Source organism: Sardina pilchardus, chromosome 8 (genome assembly GCF_963854185.1).
Source record: "Sardina pilchardus chromosome 8, fSarPil1.1, whole genome shotgun sequence".
Lineage (NCBI taxonomy): Eukaryota > Metazoa > Chordata > Actinopteri > Clupeiformes > Clupeidae > Sardina > Sardina pilchardus.
In genome coordinates, this window is record NC_085001.1 from 16,884,981 (window position 1) to 16,902,198 (window position 17,218).

The 17,218-nt window shown below is 41.4% G+C and overlaps 2 protein-coding genes across 2 annotated transcripts; both read right to left on the reverse strand.

Annotated features, from left to right (window-relative positions):
* Positions 1-476: 476 nt before the first annotated feature.
* On the reverse strand, positions 477-8,954 carry LOC134088853 (CD209 antigen-like). The gene is made up of 6 exons (XM_062543014.1): positions 8,809-8,954; positions 6,455-6,532; positions 4,840-5,232; positions 3,923-4,050; positions 2,936-3,036; positions 477-2,348 (listed from the first exon to the last, which is right to left on the reverse strand). Exons 1-6 carry the CDS (start codon positions 8,918-8,920, stop codon positions 2,222-2,224), a joined length of 939 nt encoding a protein of 312 aa, XP_062398998.1. The 5' UTR covers positions 8,921-8,954; the 3' UTR covers positions 477-2,221.
* A 5,339-nt stretch (positions 8,955-14,293) lies between these two features.
* Positions 14,294-15,259, reverse strand: LOC134089451 (hydroxycarboxylic acid receptor 2-like). The gene has a single exon (XM_062543893.1). It carries the CDS (start codon positions 15,257-15,259, stop codon positions 14,294-14,296), a length of 966 nt encoding a protein of 321 aa, XP_062399877.1.
* Positions 15,260-17,218: the final 1,959 nt, after the last annotated feature.

A 17,218-nucleotide genomic window follows, 5' to 3' on the forward strand; every position in this document is an offset into this window, starting at 1 on the left:
CACTAAGGTACAGTACTAACATTAAATAATTAATTCCATTATTGGACAGGCAAAGGTTGCTTTTTCTTTGAGTCTGAAAAACTAAGTACTTAAGAAACCAAGTTATGATGTTAAACCAATCCTCAGGAATTTACTGATGTCAAGAATTTCGCTGGAATTTTGTTTCTACAAGACAATGCATTCTTTGGACGTTCATTGGTGCTGTGAAAATGCAATTTGCTCAGTTGAGAGAATGTAGTTAGTTTTCCGGGTTTTTTGTTTTGTTTGTTTGTTTGTCTTTGTTTCTTTGGGGGATGGGGAGGGAGGTCTGTTTTTTTAAACTGATGTTTTCCTGAGTATCTTGTACTGGTTTCTGACTCTGACATGTATTTCCGTATTGTTCACAGACATTTTACGCTAGGTTTTTTTGTTGTTGTTGTGCTGTCTGAATTCATACAGTATGTCCGTATATCTGCTATAAAAAGTTTTACTGCTGCTGACCTAGTAATTTTGCCGTAATGTTGCCACCACAACTGCTATGTGAATCCAGTCGTGGAAAAATTCTGCACTTGTCAATGATGATCGACAGAGCTAATGGTTCACTATAGGGGGTGTGACGACCCGTAGTGGGCCCCTATATACTGTAACTATTGTCGGTTTTTATCCCAACATCATGTTTTTATTTTGTCCACTTCATATTGTGGTTATTAGAGGCTGAGGCATTTTGATTACAACGTTTTTGTGGTGCAAATATATCACTCTTTTGAACGCATATGGTTTTGAGAAGAAAAACACTTTACTTTCGCGACCCCAGCAACTTGCCGGACTACTTTCTTCAGCATCAAAAACGATCAAAAACCGGCTGGATCTCGGCTCACAGGACGCTGTCGGGGGGTAAGTCAGTGCTGATGCACAACGTTGCTGACAGGGAACCCATATAACTTCGTGTCTTAAAACCCGAACTATCCCTTTAAGCAATTGAGAAAAGGGTTAGGCTAGAGTTTTGAAAAATGTCATCAAGGTTCTGAAAATAGTGGCAAAGTGATCGTAAAAAACTGTAAGGAATGCACAACAGTCATCATTCATATGGAGAAATATCACTGACAGATTGAAATAAACTAACTTTTTTTGGAAAGTTAACTAAACCCATGAAGCCATTAAAAAGGAGAAGTGAGTTAAGTTTATCCTAAGAGTGAACAGGCAGAGGGGCCTTTCAAAGAAGAAAGATAAGAAGACTGATAAGGCCAAATAACAGCCCCTGATGAATGCTCTGAAAATAGGCTAAAATCAATCAATTTATGTACCCTATTTAGGTATGTTTACATTTTTACGTGCACACTTTTCCCTATGAAAAATTGTCAGTCTAGGCTACTGGCAAAGATTAAAAAAAAAAAATACTTGAAATAGACATGTCATATTTCATATTTTGAGGAACACTTGATTGATCGGATCACTTCATTCTTCTCACACAATAGGCATGTGGTGCAGATAGGGCGTCCTCCCTCTTCTGTTGCAACAGTTTTGTTCACAAGAATCGTGTTGTCTATTTTGTGGGCCACTTAAGTGAAGTATAAGATTTATCTCTGCCCTGTCACTGGATACAGAAGAGGAAGCTATTAAATATGAGAAGTATATGCTTCCATGGTTTATGTAAAATAAGTAAATAATACAGCAGCAATACTGCTTCACTAATCTTCCGTCCCATTACTTAAAAGTTGGAAAAATATTTTTTGGGACTACCTTGCACATGTATGGAGTACATGAGCCAGTGAGTTGTCAGTCATGGTCCAAGTGAGTATAAAGGTAACAATGTCTTCAAAAAGCTTAACATTTTAAACTTTGAGTGAGTGGTTGAATTCTAAGTAATCGCAGACTTGTTTGTAGATAAAAAAAAAAAAAGTGCATGGTCTTCAGCAGTTATTTTTCTTAGTAGGTGGAAGCTGTATATGAGGTTTCATACAGGTGTTTACAATGCCATGCATTTGTGGGAGCTGGTTGAATTCACATGAATTGTGATTAATTGTGTTGAACTTTGTTGATTACGTGACTAATCACTTAAGTGGGTTTTGTAATGTTCTCATGTTGAAGATCTGTAGCCTACATGTAGTTTCCCTTATCTGTATTTGAATGTTGTTTGATTCATGTTAAAAGTTCAAAGTAACTCAACCTACTAATAAAAAAAAGACTGATGGATAAGTGAAAACTACAAAGAACAAATATATCTTATCTCAGATAAGTAAACTTAAATTCTTTTTTCACAGATCCATTTCTTTTCCAGCATGCAGGGTACGTCATTCCAGAGGTTAGTGTGGAGGAAATGGACACAATCCTCATCACCTAAATTGTTGGGTTCACCTGGATGCCAGAATCTGCAACAATAACCCAAAGTCAACTTTAAATCAACCAATAGTCATGGTTATTTATATCCAAAATGATTTATATCATAACAATGAAAAATGGAGTAGGCCTAAACAATAAACAATAGTTGTAGGTGTGGCAATTGTAAGCAACAATAGGGGTTCTGGCACAGTTACATCATATTTTCTGAAACATATATTTTTGACTGATGTCAGGATGATAAGACATAGTTAAACAAGGTATAATTCACTCAGTCCTTCACAGCCTATATTCCCAATACTCACACTCTGATGTGCCTTAGAGCACTACCTCGATGATGCACAAAGGTGGACAAAAAGGCGCGGAATTATCATATTTAACCTTCCAACTGCTTACAGATCTTATTCGCCTTTCTAATACATCAGAAGTGACTTTATTTGCACTTCAGAGATTCAAGGGTGCACGTTTGATTAATGTGACAAATCCCCATAGCCTATATGAGATTTGCAATTTAGGCTGAATCTACATTTATGAAATGCAGCATAAGACTGTCCAATAATTTGGATATGAATTAGGCGAGCCCTTAATTGAGTTGCCATGAGCTGATTGTTTTACTCACCCATGGGTCAACAGAGTTCCATCCACCCATCTCCACTCCCTTTCTTTGTTAATGTCATTCAGACCGATCCAGTTGTCCGATTGATGTATCTTAACAAAGTTCTGTTATAGAAAAAAAGAAATACTTTGTGCTTGAAATGAATACTTCAATGAAGAGCAACTTTCGATGGTAATTTTCCTAGTAAAAAGTTAACTGGAAGCTCAGTCAGTCAATCGGAAACAGGCTTTTTTCTTTCAGTGATGCACATAGACACCAAAAAGATTCACCAGTATCTAACTATAGGCCTACATGAAAATCCTACATGTAAATGTTAAGCATGTTACAAACAGAGGAGAGCAACCTCTTGCTCTAAATCAGAGGGCAGGATCCCCAGTCACTTTTTACTGCGTAGGCTCAACTGTGTGGGACTTTTTATCACTGTGTGTACTGCCGTTTCACTTAGTAAAACTTTTCCTCGTGTGTGTATATGGATATTTATGCTAGTTGTTATGGCTGCGAGAGAATTGTAAAAGTGTCAGGTAGGGGGATGTAAATAAATACTGTTAAAAAATATTGATGGTCCAGGGGTCCAGAACAACTTGGCGTAGGGGAATAGTCTGGGATCTGGGGTGAAGAAATCCCTGTAGCCCAGACGGAAGGTGGTAGTTCAGTTGGGCTTGGCCATGACACATTTTGGCGTAGTCGGCTCGGATCCCTAATTTCCACAGCAACATGGATGTAGAGCAGCAACAGGCCTCTGGGGGATTGGTCCCATGCAGGAGCCTTTCCTTGGTTTAGGGGGGGGGGGGGGCTGTGTCTCTGTGAGTGTCGTTACAGGTGGAGGCAGAAGGAGCCACCAGATGATGACGTGGAGACCTTTAAGAGCTAGCTGGTGACTGGTCTGTTAGGTGGCCCAGTGAAGCAAGAGCTGCAGTGCATGAGGCTAATATGCTATCATGCTGTTAACATAACAACACTTCATATGCACAATCACACTCTGTCTATCACCTGTTCATCTTGGTTGTTGATGATCACCAAGTCGCCTCCCATTTGCTGGCATTCCCGCCTGCTCTCTCCCCAGTTTTTCTTCTCATCGGAGAAGAAATAGAGGCTGGACTGAAAATGGGTCCACCCAGCTGGGAGGGTGAAATTACAAGTTAAAGTAGACTTGAAACGATCTAACATTCGGCAGTGGTCTAAGAGCTTCAGTTATACAAAAAGGTTATTTGAGCTCAAGAGCCAATCATGTCACATAATGAATTTATAGCCATTTTCAGAGCTCTGCAGGGGGGAAATTACATAAGATATATCTGATCAGATGGTGATAGCCAGACTATACTCCTATTTGAATGAGGACAATAAGCCCATAACTGGGCTACATGTGTTCACAAACTGTGTTTCCCACCAGTTATTTCCACAACGTTCACAATGGCCTTTTCACTGGGGAAAATGCTTTTCCCATGTGCATGATCGAGCGTACCAGGTTTTGTAGCCTAAGGCTGTGTGCATGTGATTGACATATGCAGGGTACAAATTTTACTGAATTTGCATTACATCAGGTTGTTTTAACAAGTATTGTGCTGCAAGATGGGTTTTTTTTCAACTACATTTTCAACAACAGGTTCCCTGTTATAAACTTGCCATATAAAAAATGTCCCCTCGTTAATTCCCATATATTCCCCTGTAGTCCCATTAATTCCCATGGAAAGTTTCCAACTTTGAAAATTCCCAGAATTTTGCAACTGCAGTCAGTCCTCTGACCATCTGGATCTTAATCAGGATCCAGATGAAGGACTTATCTTTCACAAACTTTACTAACAAACATAGAAAATATGCCACCTGACTGGGAGGCTATACTAGACTATGCAAAAAGCAAACTTGTTTGGGATGAGAACTGTGGATCACTGCATCGTGCTCATACTCACCATACATATTGAGAAGTCTTTCTCTCTTCTCAACCATATTGTTGTAGCTGGTCAGTAACTGGTTTTTCTTTTTAGCTAGAGTGTTGTAGCTAGTCATAAGCTTGTTTTTATCTTTAGCTAAGTTGTTGTAACTGATCTGGAGCTTTTTTTTGTCTGTAGTCAAGTTGCGGTATCTGGCCAGACACAAGTCTCTGTCCTCAACTAGGTCAGTATTATTCGTCAGTAGTTGGTCTGTCTCATCAACAAGATCAGTGTAATTGGTCAGTAGCAGGTCTCTCTCTTCAATGAGATCAGTGTAGTTCATCAGCAGGTCATCTGTGTCCTCAATCAAATTGGTGTAATTGCTGAATAGCAGCTCTAGTTCTTCATGTGCTTTGTTGTTCTGCATCATGTCTGGAATACAGTACAAGGGTCTGTTAGGCTTAGTTCACACTGGCAGTCGAAATCGGATGTCTTGCATATCCGATCAGAACCTGATCTTTCTGACTGACTGTTCTCATTGCATATTGCAAGTGATCACATCCGATCACATCCGATCTTGGCGTGCAATGCTCAGATCCGATATAAATTACTCACACCTGGATTCATTAGGTAGAGTTGTACACAACCAAGTCGTCATGGATGAAAGTGGATTTATTTTTGATATTTTCCAACTTATTATGCGTAGCCGCGGCGCAAATACCTCGTCACCCTTAACGTTACAGTTTTCCATGTTTCACCATAAAATAATGACGAGTCTGACGTTGGCTTTTGTTTTGCTGGTAGCCCTGGCGCATGCGCTGAATCAGGTGCTGTGTCCACCAAACGCGTTTTTAACAGCCAGAGCGCCCTCAACCTCCTCCTCTCGGCGCTTCTTGGCGCTTCGATAAGTGTTTATTGTTGCTAAGTTACCAAAACTAGAGACGGTTTATAACGAGAAGTGCCATTGACGAGCCCGGCGCTGTTCTAAAAGTTGAACAGATTTCAACTTTGAGCGCTCTGAGCGCTGCGACAAAAAAACGTCGGCGCCGAGAGTTTTTTTCCGTCGAGGGCGCTCAGCGCTACATAGTCTTTACATTGAAAATTGTCGCTGTCGGCGCAAAAAACGCGTTTGGTGGACACAGCACCTCAATCAATCAATCACTTCCGTCACTCAGAATTACGTTGCAATTGTTTGTCGCAGTGCAAACGACGAAAGGGGCATGTTGAAATCCTATTCAAGTGGTTCGACTGTTCAGATTGAGTCATATCCAATAGTAAGTGATATTGAAACCACCTCCATATGTGGTGCGAATCAGCATTGGAAAAATCGCATTTCATGCGGTTTTGTGCCGTTCAGACTACCCAAAATTCAAGCTAGATACAATCCAGATAAGCAAAAAATCGGATTTCGACTGCCAGTGTGAACAAAGCCTTAAGCCTACCTTACACTGACAGACTTTGGGAAAGATTCCTGAAAGATTGTATTTTTTTAACTAATGCCCCCCTCATTCAAGCTTGACTCAAAAGACTACAATCTTTCAAGAATCTTTCCCAAATCTTGTCAGTGTAAGGTAGGCTTTAGTCTCACTATCATATCTGAACTCTGGGCTCTCCTATGGATCTTCTTTGAAGAGAGAGATTAAAAGGAACTCACAGTGGAGACGCAGAGTGATGTTAAGAGTCGCTTGAAGGAGACACAGCAGCCCAACGCACACTCCGACAGCACAGTACACTGGAATAGAAGAAAAATAATTTAGATCTAGTGCTTTAAAAAAAAAAAAAAAAAAAAAACATTAACACATTCTCTTGTTAACAAGTCATTCAACACACACTACAAATCTTTTCACTTTTTTCAAACTGAATATCACTTAAAGAGTCATCTCACCCCATAACTCCACCCACTTCACATTTCTGAAAAAGGCTTTCGAAATGGGCCGGACGTTCTGAAATTTGGAAGGGAGTGTAGCCCTGCTGCAGCCAATCAACCATGTTGATTTCGTGTCAGTCTGGGAATGAGTGCTACAGACGTACAGTATGCTAATCAGGGCAGCAGGTGTTGGGGCGTTTCATTCCTAATTTGTAACGACCCGGTGACGTAGTGTTGGACGAGAAGTGCAGGACAACGTCAGCATTCCAATAGTATTTTGGACCAACGTGCCATGGCATGTTTCAACCTGTAGAAGGCGCGGAGAGCAATATCTCCCATACAAAATCATACGAAATACTTTTGTCGAAAAACACAATTTTTGTCAATATTAACCCTGGTAATAGTATAGTTCACCACTTATGAGTATTTTCAATCAATCAACAGCTCAAAAAAACATATTTTAGGGTGCAGTTACTCTTTAAAATAAAAAAGTTAAGTTCTCCGTCGCTATCGAAAACCATCACTTGGGTGCAGCAGAGGCTACATTGTAAATCCCAAAAAGATGTGTCTCTTCAGGCACATGTGGTTAATAATAATAATAAAACAATATATACTTTTTTGATCCTGTGAGGGAAATTTGTTTCTCTGCATTTAACCCAATTTGTGAACACACACAGTGAGGTGAATCACACATTAACCCGGAGCAGTGAGCTGCCTGCCCAACCAGCGGCGCTCGGGGAGCAGTGAGGGGTTAGGTGCCTTGCTCAAGAGCACTTCAGCCATGGACTGGTCGGGGATTGATCCGGCAACCCTCCGGTTCCAAGCCCGAAGCCCTAACCAGTAGGCCACGGCTGCCCACAAGGGAGTAGAGAATGCGGGCAGAATGCAGGTTGGCCTAATAGAAAATAAATAAATAATTTTAGACTTCAGTTCTCAGTTGACATGTCATTCACGCCATTGCCTTGGAGAGTAAAAATAGCTTTTCTTAAGTGTGAGCACAGGTGTATCTGAAATGTCACCTACAGTACAGTATAAGCAAGCTATAAGCACCGTCAGTTTGGAATTTTTAGGACCTTTTTAGGCATCTCAGAATAAAAGTATGTCCGCAACTTTCAGTATTTGTTTAAAGCAACACTAAAGGGTTTTTCATACCTTAAAACAATGTTTCCAAAATAATTTCAGCAGTTCATCAACTTGTAACAGGGTGAACGGCACTTCTGCACTCAATTCGCGGTCCTCTATCGGTTATAATCGCATAGGTAACTTTACCGGATCAGGTAGCATATCTGTAGTTTGATGAAATGAGACATACGGTAATAAACTGCAAATTTGACTTGCTTCGATGTCGCCATACATCATACTTTCATAAAAAAGGCAACATATTCTATCTTGTCTATGGACATAGTTATTTGCTGGATTGTTGCTTTAACTAATTGTATGAAATGTAGCTGGATACTTTTGAAAGCATGTATCTTATAGCGTCAATAGTCCTGTTTGGCCCACTTGGTAACTAAGTGGAATAGTCCTGCAGTACAACATAACCCCTGCTCAAACTGCTGACCGCAGCAGCTGCCCAGCCTTTAACAAGTGCTGCAGTGCAAAGCCTAATCTGAAGTAGGCCTCGTCTCTATGCATGCAGGGTAGCCTACAGTTTAACATGTAATGTGAACACTGTTCGCACAACTTTGTTGGTTGGTTAAACAAACTAACTATACTAGCACAATGCCATGATTTGTGGGTGTAGGTTAAAGAGACCCTATGCAACTTTCTGCAGGAGACGATCGCTCTTTGTTTACATCTGGAAGTCTGAGACGAAAAACCACGCTTGCAATTTCTACATTTAAATATAGCCTATACATGTATAAATATACACGCTAAAGCTGTCGGGGAAGCAGAGAAAATGCAAGCATAAAACGAGCGAAAACGAACAACGAAACCGAAACCAGAGATGAAATCGCCAATCCTGCATAGTTCCTCTTTAAAACATTTCAAATCAATTTTACAAATTTAAGTGTAGTCTACCTTGTTTTTATAATATGTTAATCTGAAATAGTGTGTGTCTCAAGCACACTGCTGGTTGCGGCCCATTCTCAATGATTTTTGGCTTTAATCCCTGTGGCCAGTCAAACATTTTAGCATACCTGACTGTCGATTCCATCCTACATTTGCTTCTGTGATTTGATTCTCTGTAGACTCTTTGCAATTTTGGCAGAAATTCTTTTCATCCTTGTCTTCCCCTTCAGTATTACCCATCTCTGTCCAGATCTCAGTAAAAAGCAAACATGTAAGACTTGCATATATGAGAGAAAGTCATGTTGCCAGGAGGAAGATACATGCATTTTATAGTAAAGAGAATCTGAGAAGGGGAAGGTTAGTTGCCCAAGCTCCCAAATCTAATCAGATCAACTTTGCAGATACAGACTGTGGTGTCTAACACACAAGAGCACCTTTGGGTACAGATAACACATTCTTCCCCTTTTAGGTCCTGCCAGATCGCCACTATCATTGATGTATGCCAGTTTAGAAGAGCAGCAACCTAATCTGCACTCCAGCACGCATTATAGAATAGCATTCACTCTTCATATGGGTTTTGGACAGACACTCAATCATCTACTTTATACAGTACTGTTGAGAAACACATCACATCACATCAATAGACTGAAACCATTAACTCATCTCTAGAGCCCATATACTGTAGCACATTTCCCCCTCTTCACGATGCTTTTGTTTTGTTTTAAATTAGGCTAGATTAAATTGAAGTTCATTGTCGTTGTGCAGAGTACAGTGTTTTCATGCCCTTCTCAGATTCAGAGTTTTTTTCGAGTATCTTTTATGAGATACATGTAAGATGTTAGGTCTACATGCATTTCACTACCCCATGTAAATGTTAAACTGTAGACAATTCTGGCAGAGGATGTGACAGAAGACGTCACAAAACGTCCAGTCCATTCCAGAGAGGTATTAGCTGGCATGAAATGGCAGCATCACATTGGCAATACGTAGAATGTTGCAGCTCTACCAGGGCCTCATGTGCCAGCATGCAGCTCAGAGGGCCATGGCACTGCCCAGGACGCCCAGCAGGAACTCAATGGTGATCACGGGATGCAGTGCTCTGAGGAGCAGCTCACCCTGGTAGGGACAGCAGGCGGTCACTGACCACTCCATGCCGACCACATATTTACATAGATGGATGCGGTCTGAATGAGGAACAAAAACTTGATGTGGCCCTGTGACATTTTAGGCAGTGGTGTGGATCTCTGCCACTCTGATAGACAAAGTCTTATCAAAGACAGAAGAAGTGAGAATGAAGTTTCTCCTTTAATGTGTCCTGGCCAAATGTGTTAATAGGCTACTGGTTAAAATAAATAATTTACATGATGTTTCACTATCTGGATATCTTTGTGTGAGCATCAATAATTGTATGTGATTGTATGTGTAATTCCCATAGAGGCTAGCAGATTTCTATTTGTTTTATTTTTCAAATGCCAGTTATTTCATGTATCCAGGATACTATGCGCCCTGATAAAGCCCCCTTAGTCTTTGGAATTAAAATAATCCCACATCAACACTATACCCTTCACCATACCAAGATATTGGCATGGTTTTATTTCAGTTAGCCTATTAGCTGGTTTCATTCTGATTGAGCTCAATGCAATTCAAACCAGCTAATAGGCTAACTGAAATAAAACCATGCCCGGGCATTCCAATACTTATGACCCCTGTATTTTAAGGAAAACATTTCTTTATTTAAAATACATTATTCATTCACAAAGAAAATTGATGTCCTTAAAGGTTGAATATTTCCTCATTTTTTCATTTAAGGCAATAAGATACATTTCCAAAAGATGATTTTATATTGACAACTTTAGCATGTGTTCCAATACTTTTGGAGGGCACTGTATATACACACACATACTTGAGATACATACTGTACATACTTCATACATACATACTTCTCCTTCATCAGACTCCTGTCAACTCACACTGGATCCAAACACAGCAGAATACTCCATCTGTCTGAGGGGAACAGGAGGGTGGAATGGGGAAATAAGCTCCACAATCCGGAGAGGGTGTGTCTGGACACTGCTACTAGGGGGTTGAGTGGAGTGGGAATTTGGTTTATAAAGCAGTCTCATACAGTATAATAGCATCAGCAGTAAAGGAGGGGATAATGAGTGTGGTTTTGGATGTAATGATCAGTCCTGGGGTCTATAGGCTACCTCACCAGCTCCAGCTCCTCTTTCAGGCACGATAGTAAAGACACTCTCTCTAGTGGCCAGCTCCAGAATAGGAGTGTATGTGGATCACAGGGCAGGAAGTCTGGCCTTCTACAATCTACAGCATCTCTGACACAATGAACAGCTGCACAGATTTCAGACCACATTCACTCACACACTCTACCCTAGGTTTATGGTTGCCCATTTTTTCTTGTCAGCAAAGCTGTTGTGACTCTGTTATGATGCATCTCACACATCAACCACAAGTAAGGATGCCACTGGCCCTGGACATCTATGATCTCTTGTGTACTGTAGGGCCAGTTTCTATTTTTTGTTTGTTTCTTGAGTTGAGAGTCAATGACGCGAGACTTCTTCAAAGTTTGGAATTGAAACTTTAAAGGTCCCAGAGAATGGAAATATTTTTTTTCTTGGTTTTCATGAATTATGAGAGGTTGTGCATAAACAAAGAGCTATCATGAACATGAGGCATGGTTGTGCCCTCCTTCATATGGAAATCTTGAACTTAGAAATAGACACTAAAAAATGGGCGATTCAGCAAAACTGCTTGCTTGTGATGTCAGACCTCGCAAAGCCATTGAAGTTCAATTGGGGTTGCCAAAGAGGGCGCCATTTAGTCAAACAGACTTTTTCAATACCCAGCCTAAATATATGGTTTTAATTAGTCTTGTAAAATTGCAATTGAGTTTATTTTTTTTAAATCAAAGTTGAATATATACTATTTTAACATCAGAGAACACAGTGCAATACTCAATTCATCCATTCTCTGGGACCTTTAAAGAAGTCTCGCGTCATTGACTCTCAATGTAAAAAGGTAAGTTACATTTTACAATTTACAAATGCATGCATGCCAGTCAAGGTCAAAGACAAAACTCTTTTCTGTACATTTTTACCGCTCTAAGCCAGTGGCGTCAGACAGTTGCCTCTCATCTAATAATAGCATAATAAACATTGCATTTTTACACAACACACAGCAGTCACTCATTTCTAAAACTTAGCCTAAATAAAAATAAGACATCATGAACAAAATCATTTTTACATTCATTTACATTATGGCTCAGGTGGCTATGGCTAACAGGTACAACAACGGACAGAGGCCAGAGATGCGTTCAAGTTTACGAACATAGGCGAACGTTTGCTAGCAATTGCAAACAGTCTGAGGAGGTGGTGCGCCGCAAACACAGTGGAACTGGACGTGAGTTTGACGAACGCAACAATGCAATAACTATTAGAATTGAATATTGTTAACACTAAATCCTTCAAATGTAACTGTTCAAAGAAAACATGTTCACCACGAACGTTCGCCAAATTTGAACGCACCTCTGGTCATTCACACGTCTCTGGACCCCAGCAGCTATTATATTATCTGCACCTCTGGGCTTCTGCTGGGACACTTCCTGTATCACCACGCAACACCTTTAATGTCAAGTTGTCATGACAAAGACTTCCTCTGGTAATGTCGTCCTGTTTAGGCTAATGTCAAGTTGTCTTATAGTAGGGACAGTCTAAACAAGGGTGTCGGAGGCATTTTAAACCTGGTTGGGGTGGGATGGGGGGTTTAGGGAGTTTTCCCCCAAGATTTTTTCATTTCTAATGAGATGTGATTTTTTGTTTATTCTGGTGCATTCTAAAAGGTGATGTAGTGGAGAAGGGCAAAATATTTTTGTTCACATTACATCTTGACTGCACAAGTGAACCTAGCTGAGCTGAGCATGCTTTCCAGAGTGACAGAAATTACACTGCATTTGGGTTAAACCATGGCTTGAACTCGATATAGCTTAGGCCTACTGTTGATATTAAACGACTAGCTCAAGGCCGGTTTTTGCCCACTACATTTGGGTGGACTAGTAGAAATTTTGGGTGGGCAACATAGCAAAGCGGTCAAATTGGATCAAACTTGACATAAACACAAAACAACTATACAGAAAAATCGGTACTACCTAGTTTGAGTTACTGCAGCCAACAGCCAGGGATAGGCAGTATTTCTGATACATGTAAAAAAAAAGTGTTTCAAATTCAAAATAATATGTTGTCATTTGTATTTTATTTTGTTGAAGAAAATGACTTCTTATTTTGTACTTTATAGGTGTGTATTTTTGTAGCTGGGTGTGACATCATAAAAGTGCAAAAAATGAATGCAGTCTCTGACTGGTGCTGACGTGCCATTTCCGTCAGAGTTGTGGCGATTAGAAGGAAGATGATCCAGTGCAAGATAAGTGACGTACGTTTCTCTTTCACACACCAACCTCAAGTTTCTTGGGTATTTTAATCATCAGTTTCTTGAGAACTTTCATCGTCCACTTGGAACAGGTGGAACCATTTATGTGGTTGTCCTGCAACATTGCCTAACAAGTTGCCCCATGAATCGCTTAAGCAACACAATGAAAAATCCATTTCATTAATAATTTGCCCAGACTTCAGTATCATTATATTGTTAACTTTAATTTAAGCAATAAGCCCCGAGAGGCCATAGTTTACACTGATTTTATAACAGCTAAGGTGCATTGTCAGGCACAACGCTAAGCGGACTGCCTAGCTGTTTTAAAATCAGTGTAAAAACCTCATGGGCCTCATGTGTTAGAAGATACAAGCCTTAATTGTTGCGTGGTTGTTTGGTACACTGACAATGCTTGTGACCTAATAGAGCAGAGGTTGTCAACCTTTTAGGGCTGTGGAACATCAAAGGTCAAACAAAAATGCAGAGGCTTGCGGTCACTGCTTATGACTAATGTCACACACATTATTACCAGGGCTGTTCATTCTCATATCCTCATATGTTCTTTATAAAGAGTAGTCATGATAGAAAAAGAAAAAAACTATTTTTTCACAGAGTCAAAAAGTTGCTACATCTACAGTAGCAACATCGTATCCTGACAACTGTGCAACTGTTTCCCCAAGAGTTGCAAAACAGACTTCAGCTTCACATCCTGAAATCACACTGAGAATGGTAGCCTACTAAAGACCAGCTTAAAATAAAGGTGATACATCTCTACCTAAATGTTCATTTTTTATAAGAAGCTGTGATGCATTTGAAAATACCCCTCTTTGCCTGATGGTAGGCTACTCTGGTTGATCCACTGCGAGTCTGCCCTTCTATTTAGAATGCCCTCAGTGATATTGCACCCGTGTGTTAACTGCAGTGCCCAATAACCCAATTAATCATATTGGATCAGAGAGAAAAATGAAGAAATGCTAAATAAATGTGAAGACCTTGGATAATTATACATGTCTCCAATTTAGATGTACATTAATTATGCAAATCACATACTCACTCACACCCTCATAAATGCTGAAAACTCTTGATATAGGATCATCAAAAACAGTGAGCACTAAATTACAGCACAGGAGTGAAATGAGTCTGTCAGCAGGAGACACAGACCCCTCACTCCTGTCAGGCACCCTGTTGGCTGCTGTCTTTAGTCTCGTCCTCCCCTGTCCCCTCCGTGCTCTTGAGCCTCACCAGCCGTCTACACACCTGCTGGAAGGTGGGACTAGAGAAGAAGAAGATCACAGGGTCCAGCATGCTGTTGAGGTAGGTGAGGGTCAGTGTGCTGTAGAAGACCACGTTCACCACCTCCACGGCGTCGCACGTCCTCTCTGACCACACCCTAACCCAGATCACCATTTGCGCAACGTTGCTGGGCAGGAAGCAGACGACGAACACCACCACCACCATGGCCAGGGCGTAGAGGGTCATCCTCATGCTGCCACGATCCAGATGTCTGCGCCTGAGCTCGGAAATGACACGGAGCGAGCAGACGAGGATGAGAGCGAAAGGGACGAAGAAGGACAAGACGAAGACGGACTTGTACCAAATGGACGCGGGATCCACAGCCAAACACACCACGAAGCTCTCGCACTGCGTCGCCTCGCCGACCACCAGGTGCTGCGGCACCGTCAGGAGGTGGGTGTTCAGGCCTACGGTGAGCACCCACACTGCCACGGCGACGGCCACCGCCTTGAGGACACCGGCAGAGTTGACGGAGTGATGGGGATGCAGCACGCGCATATACCTGTCCAGGGCGATGAGCGTCAGGAAGGCGATGCTCCCGTTACGGTTCAGGGACACCAGGAAGAGGAAGACGCGGCAGAAGGCGTCGCCGAACCCCCAGTCCATGCCGGAGAGGTAGTAGCTGGCGCGGAACGGCAGCACGGCGTTGAGGATGAAGTCGGCCAGGACCAGGTTGAAGAGGAGGACCGTGCTGCTCCTCCAGGGCCTCATGTGCCAGCAGAGGACCCACAGGGCCAGGCCGTTGCCCAGGACACCCAGCACGAACTCAAAGATGATCAGAGGAGGCAGAGCTCTGGGGAGCAGGTCACCCTCGTAGGGACAGCAATCGTTCACTGACCCCACCATGCTGTTGTGTGTGTGTGTGTGTGAGGAGAACTGTGGATGAAATGCTTCAACAGAGGAAGTTTCATACCTTTTAATGCTGGAACCTACTAGGAGTGACTTACCATAACTCTACCACGTATTTACATGGCCGGATATATTTGGAATGAGGAAGAAGATATTTTCATTCGTCAGCAGTGATGCAAACCTTACTGAAATGTAATATGGAAATCAAATGCATAACCAAGTGACAGTGACACCAAAGGCTATACTGCTGTTGTCATGTTGTTGTGTAATTATTTGTTGCTACCACAAACCATCAAGTAGATGACCATCCACAACAGTTGTACTCAGGGCTTAAAAGTTGACTTAAGGTGCTATATTGCAGCCTGGTCAGCCAGCCATATTGAATACTCCTGCATCTGTCTTGCACATGTCACTTCCAGTATTCTACCAGCAGGAGGCAGCTGTTCTGAAACATAAGGATGGGAGCGGGCTTCACACTCTTTCTGTTTTTGGATTCTTAGAGTGCTGAACTAAACTTGTGGCTAAATAAAAGAAGGGAGAAAATCTGAAAGTGGATTTTATTGCATGATTTAAATTTCAGTGTAGTGCCTATAATATATGCATGATGTGTGTTGCTCTGAATAAATGGATAAAGCAATGATAGTGTGAAACAAATGCTTAATTCCCATTTCACCTTCACCCCTATGAATGTAACAGCAAAACAAAAATTCAATCTAGTCAATCTATGGACAGGATAATAATCCTAGATCTTTAATCTTCAATGAGGGGATAGATGTGTTTGTTAAGGTGTCTGCTCCCAAGTCAGGGTGTGTGATAATGAAAATAAAAAGATGCACAAACTGTCATCAGGTATATCAATCAATCAATCAATCAATCAATCAATCAATCAATCAATCAATCAATCAATCAATAAATCAATCAATTGGTGTTGTTATATTATAACAATAATTATGTTACTCATTTATTTTTATTATTATTATTAGCAGTAGTATTGTTGTTGTTAGTATTCATTTATTATTATTATCATTATTATTTGTAGTAGTATTGGTAGTACTTGTTTGTCAGTATGAGCTCAGGTCTGAAACAGGATTGAATGAAGCTCACGTCTGGGGTTCAGGAAGTGCACCACGGCAGCGTGAGCGTGACGGCGACTCGCCGGCGTCTGTGTGGAGGACCGAAGGGTGGCGATGAAGACGGAGACAGTAGAGATGTCAGACGGACTCATCCTGTCTCTCTCTCTGTGTGTGTGTGAGACGCGTGAAATCACATAAAGCCCAGGCAGACTAGCAGACATGACAGTCAGACAACAGCTGCAAGGAGGCCGGCGATGGAGGAACAGAACCCCGCCACGCAGGATCAGCCGATCAGCGTGATGAGTCCCGACAGGAAGGGCAGATGCAACACAGGAAGGAGGGACGGAGGGGGACATAGAGAGCGATGGAACAGTCATAAATATATGTCATAAAGATCTACAGGCCCACATTACTGACTACAGCTCGGTGAAATGGAAATCTGATTCAGATCCAGAGAGTAAATGAAATCTCTCATTTGGATTAGGTCACCAAATGAGTTCATCCAAGTGAGCTAGTCTGATGTCTAATCTGTCTATGTACAGTAGTATTCCCTGTGTGGTGCTCTGTTTGTTGCTGATTTATTTATTCTATGTACATATGCAGTAGGAAAGCAACTTTGAATCGCATTCAATAGTAAAATGGTAAAATAAGGTGTTATGTGAAAAAGACTTTTGAGATGAAGATGTCCAGTGTGAACTAGTCCTGTCTCTCTCTCTCTCTCTGTTTTTGTACCTGCTATTGGTGTGGATGGGAAGGGTGAAGCTATACAAGAGTTTCTGTTTATCCATAAACTGGCTCAATGAAGGGATTTTGGAAGTCAAACGCATCTCTCTCTTTCTCTCTCTCTCTCGGCATGCACACACACGCGCGCGCGCGCGCGCAC

Bases quoted from the DNA above. Each gene is read 5' to 3' on its own strand.
- LOC134088853 (XM_062543014.1), bottom strand. From the start codon at position 8,920: ATGGGTAATACTGAAGGGGAAGACAAGGATGAAAAGAATTTCTGCCAA. The intron at 4,051-4,839 runs GTGAGTATGAGC...TCACCCTCCCAG, and splicing joins AAGACTTCTCAATATGTATG to CTGGGTGGACCCATTTTCAG. The intron at 3,037-3,922 runs GTGATAGACAGA...TTTCTATAACAG, and splicing joins TCAACAACCAAGATGAACAG to AACTTTGTTAAGATACATCA.
- LOC134089451 (XM_062543893.1), bottom strand. From the start codon at position 15,259: ATGGTGGGGTCAGTGAACGATTGCTGTCCCTACGAGGGTGACCTGCTC.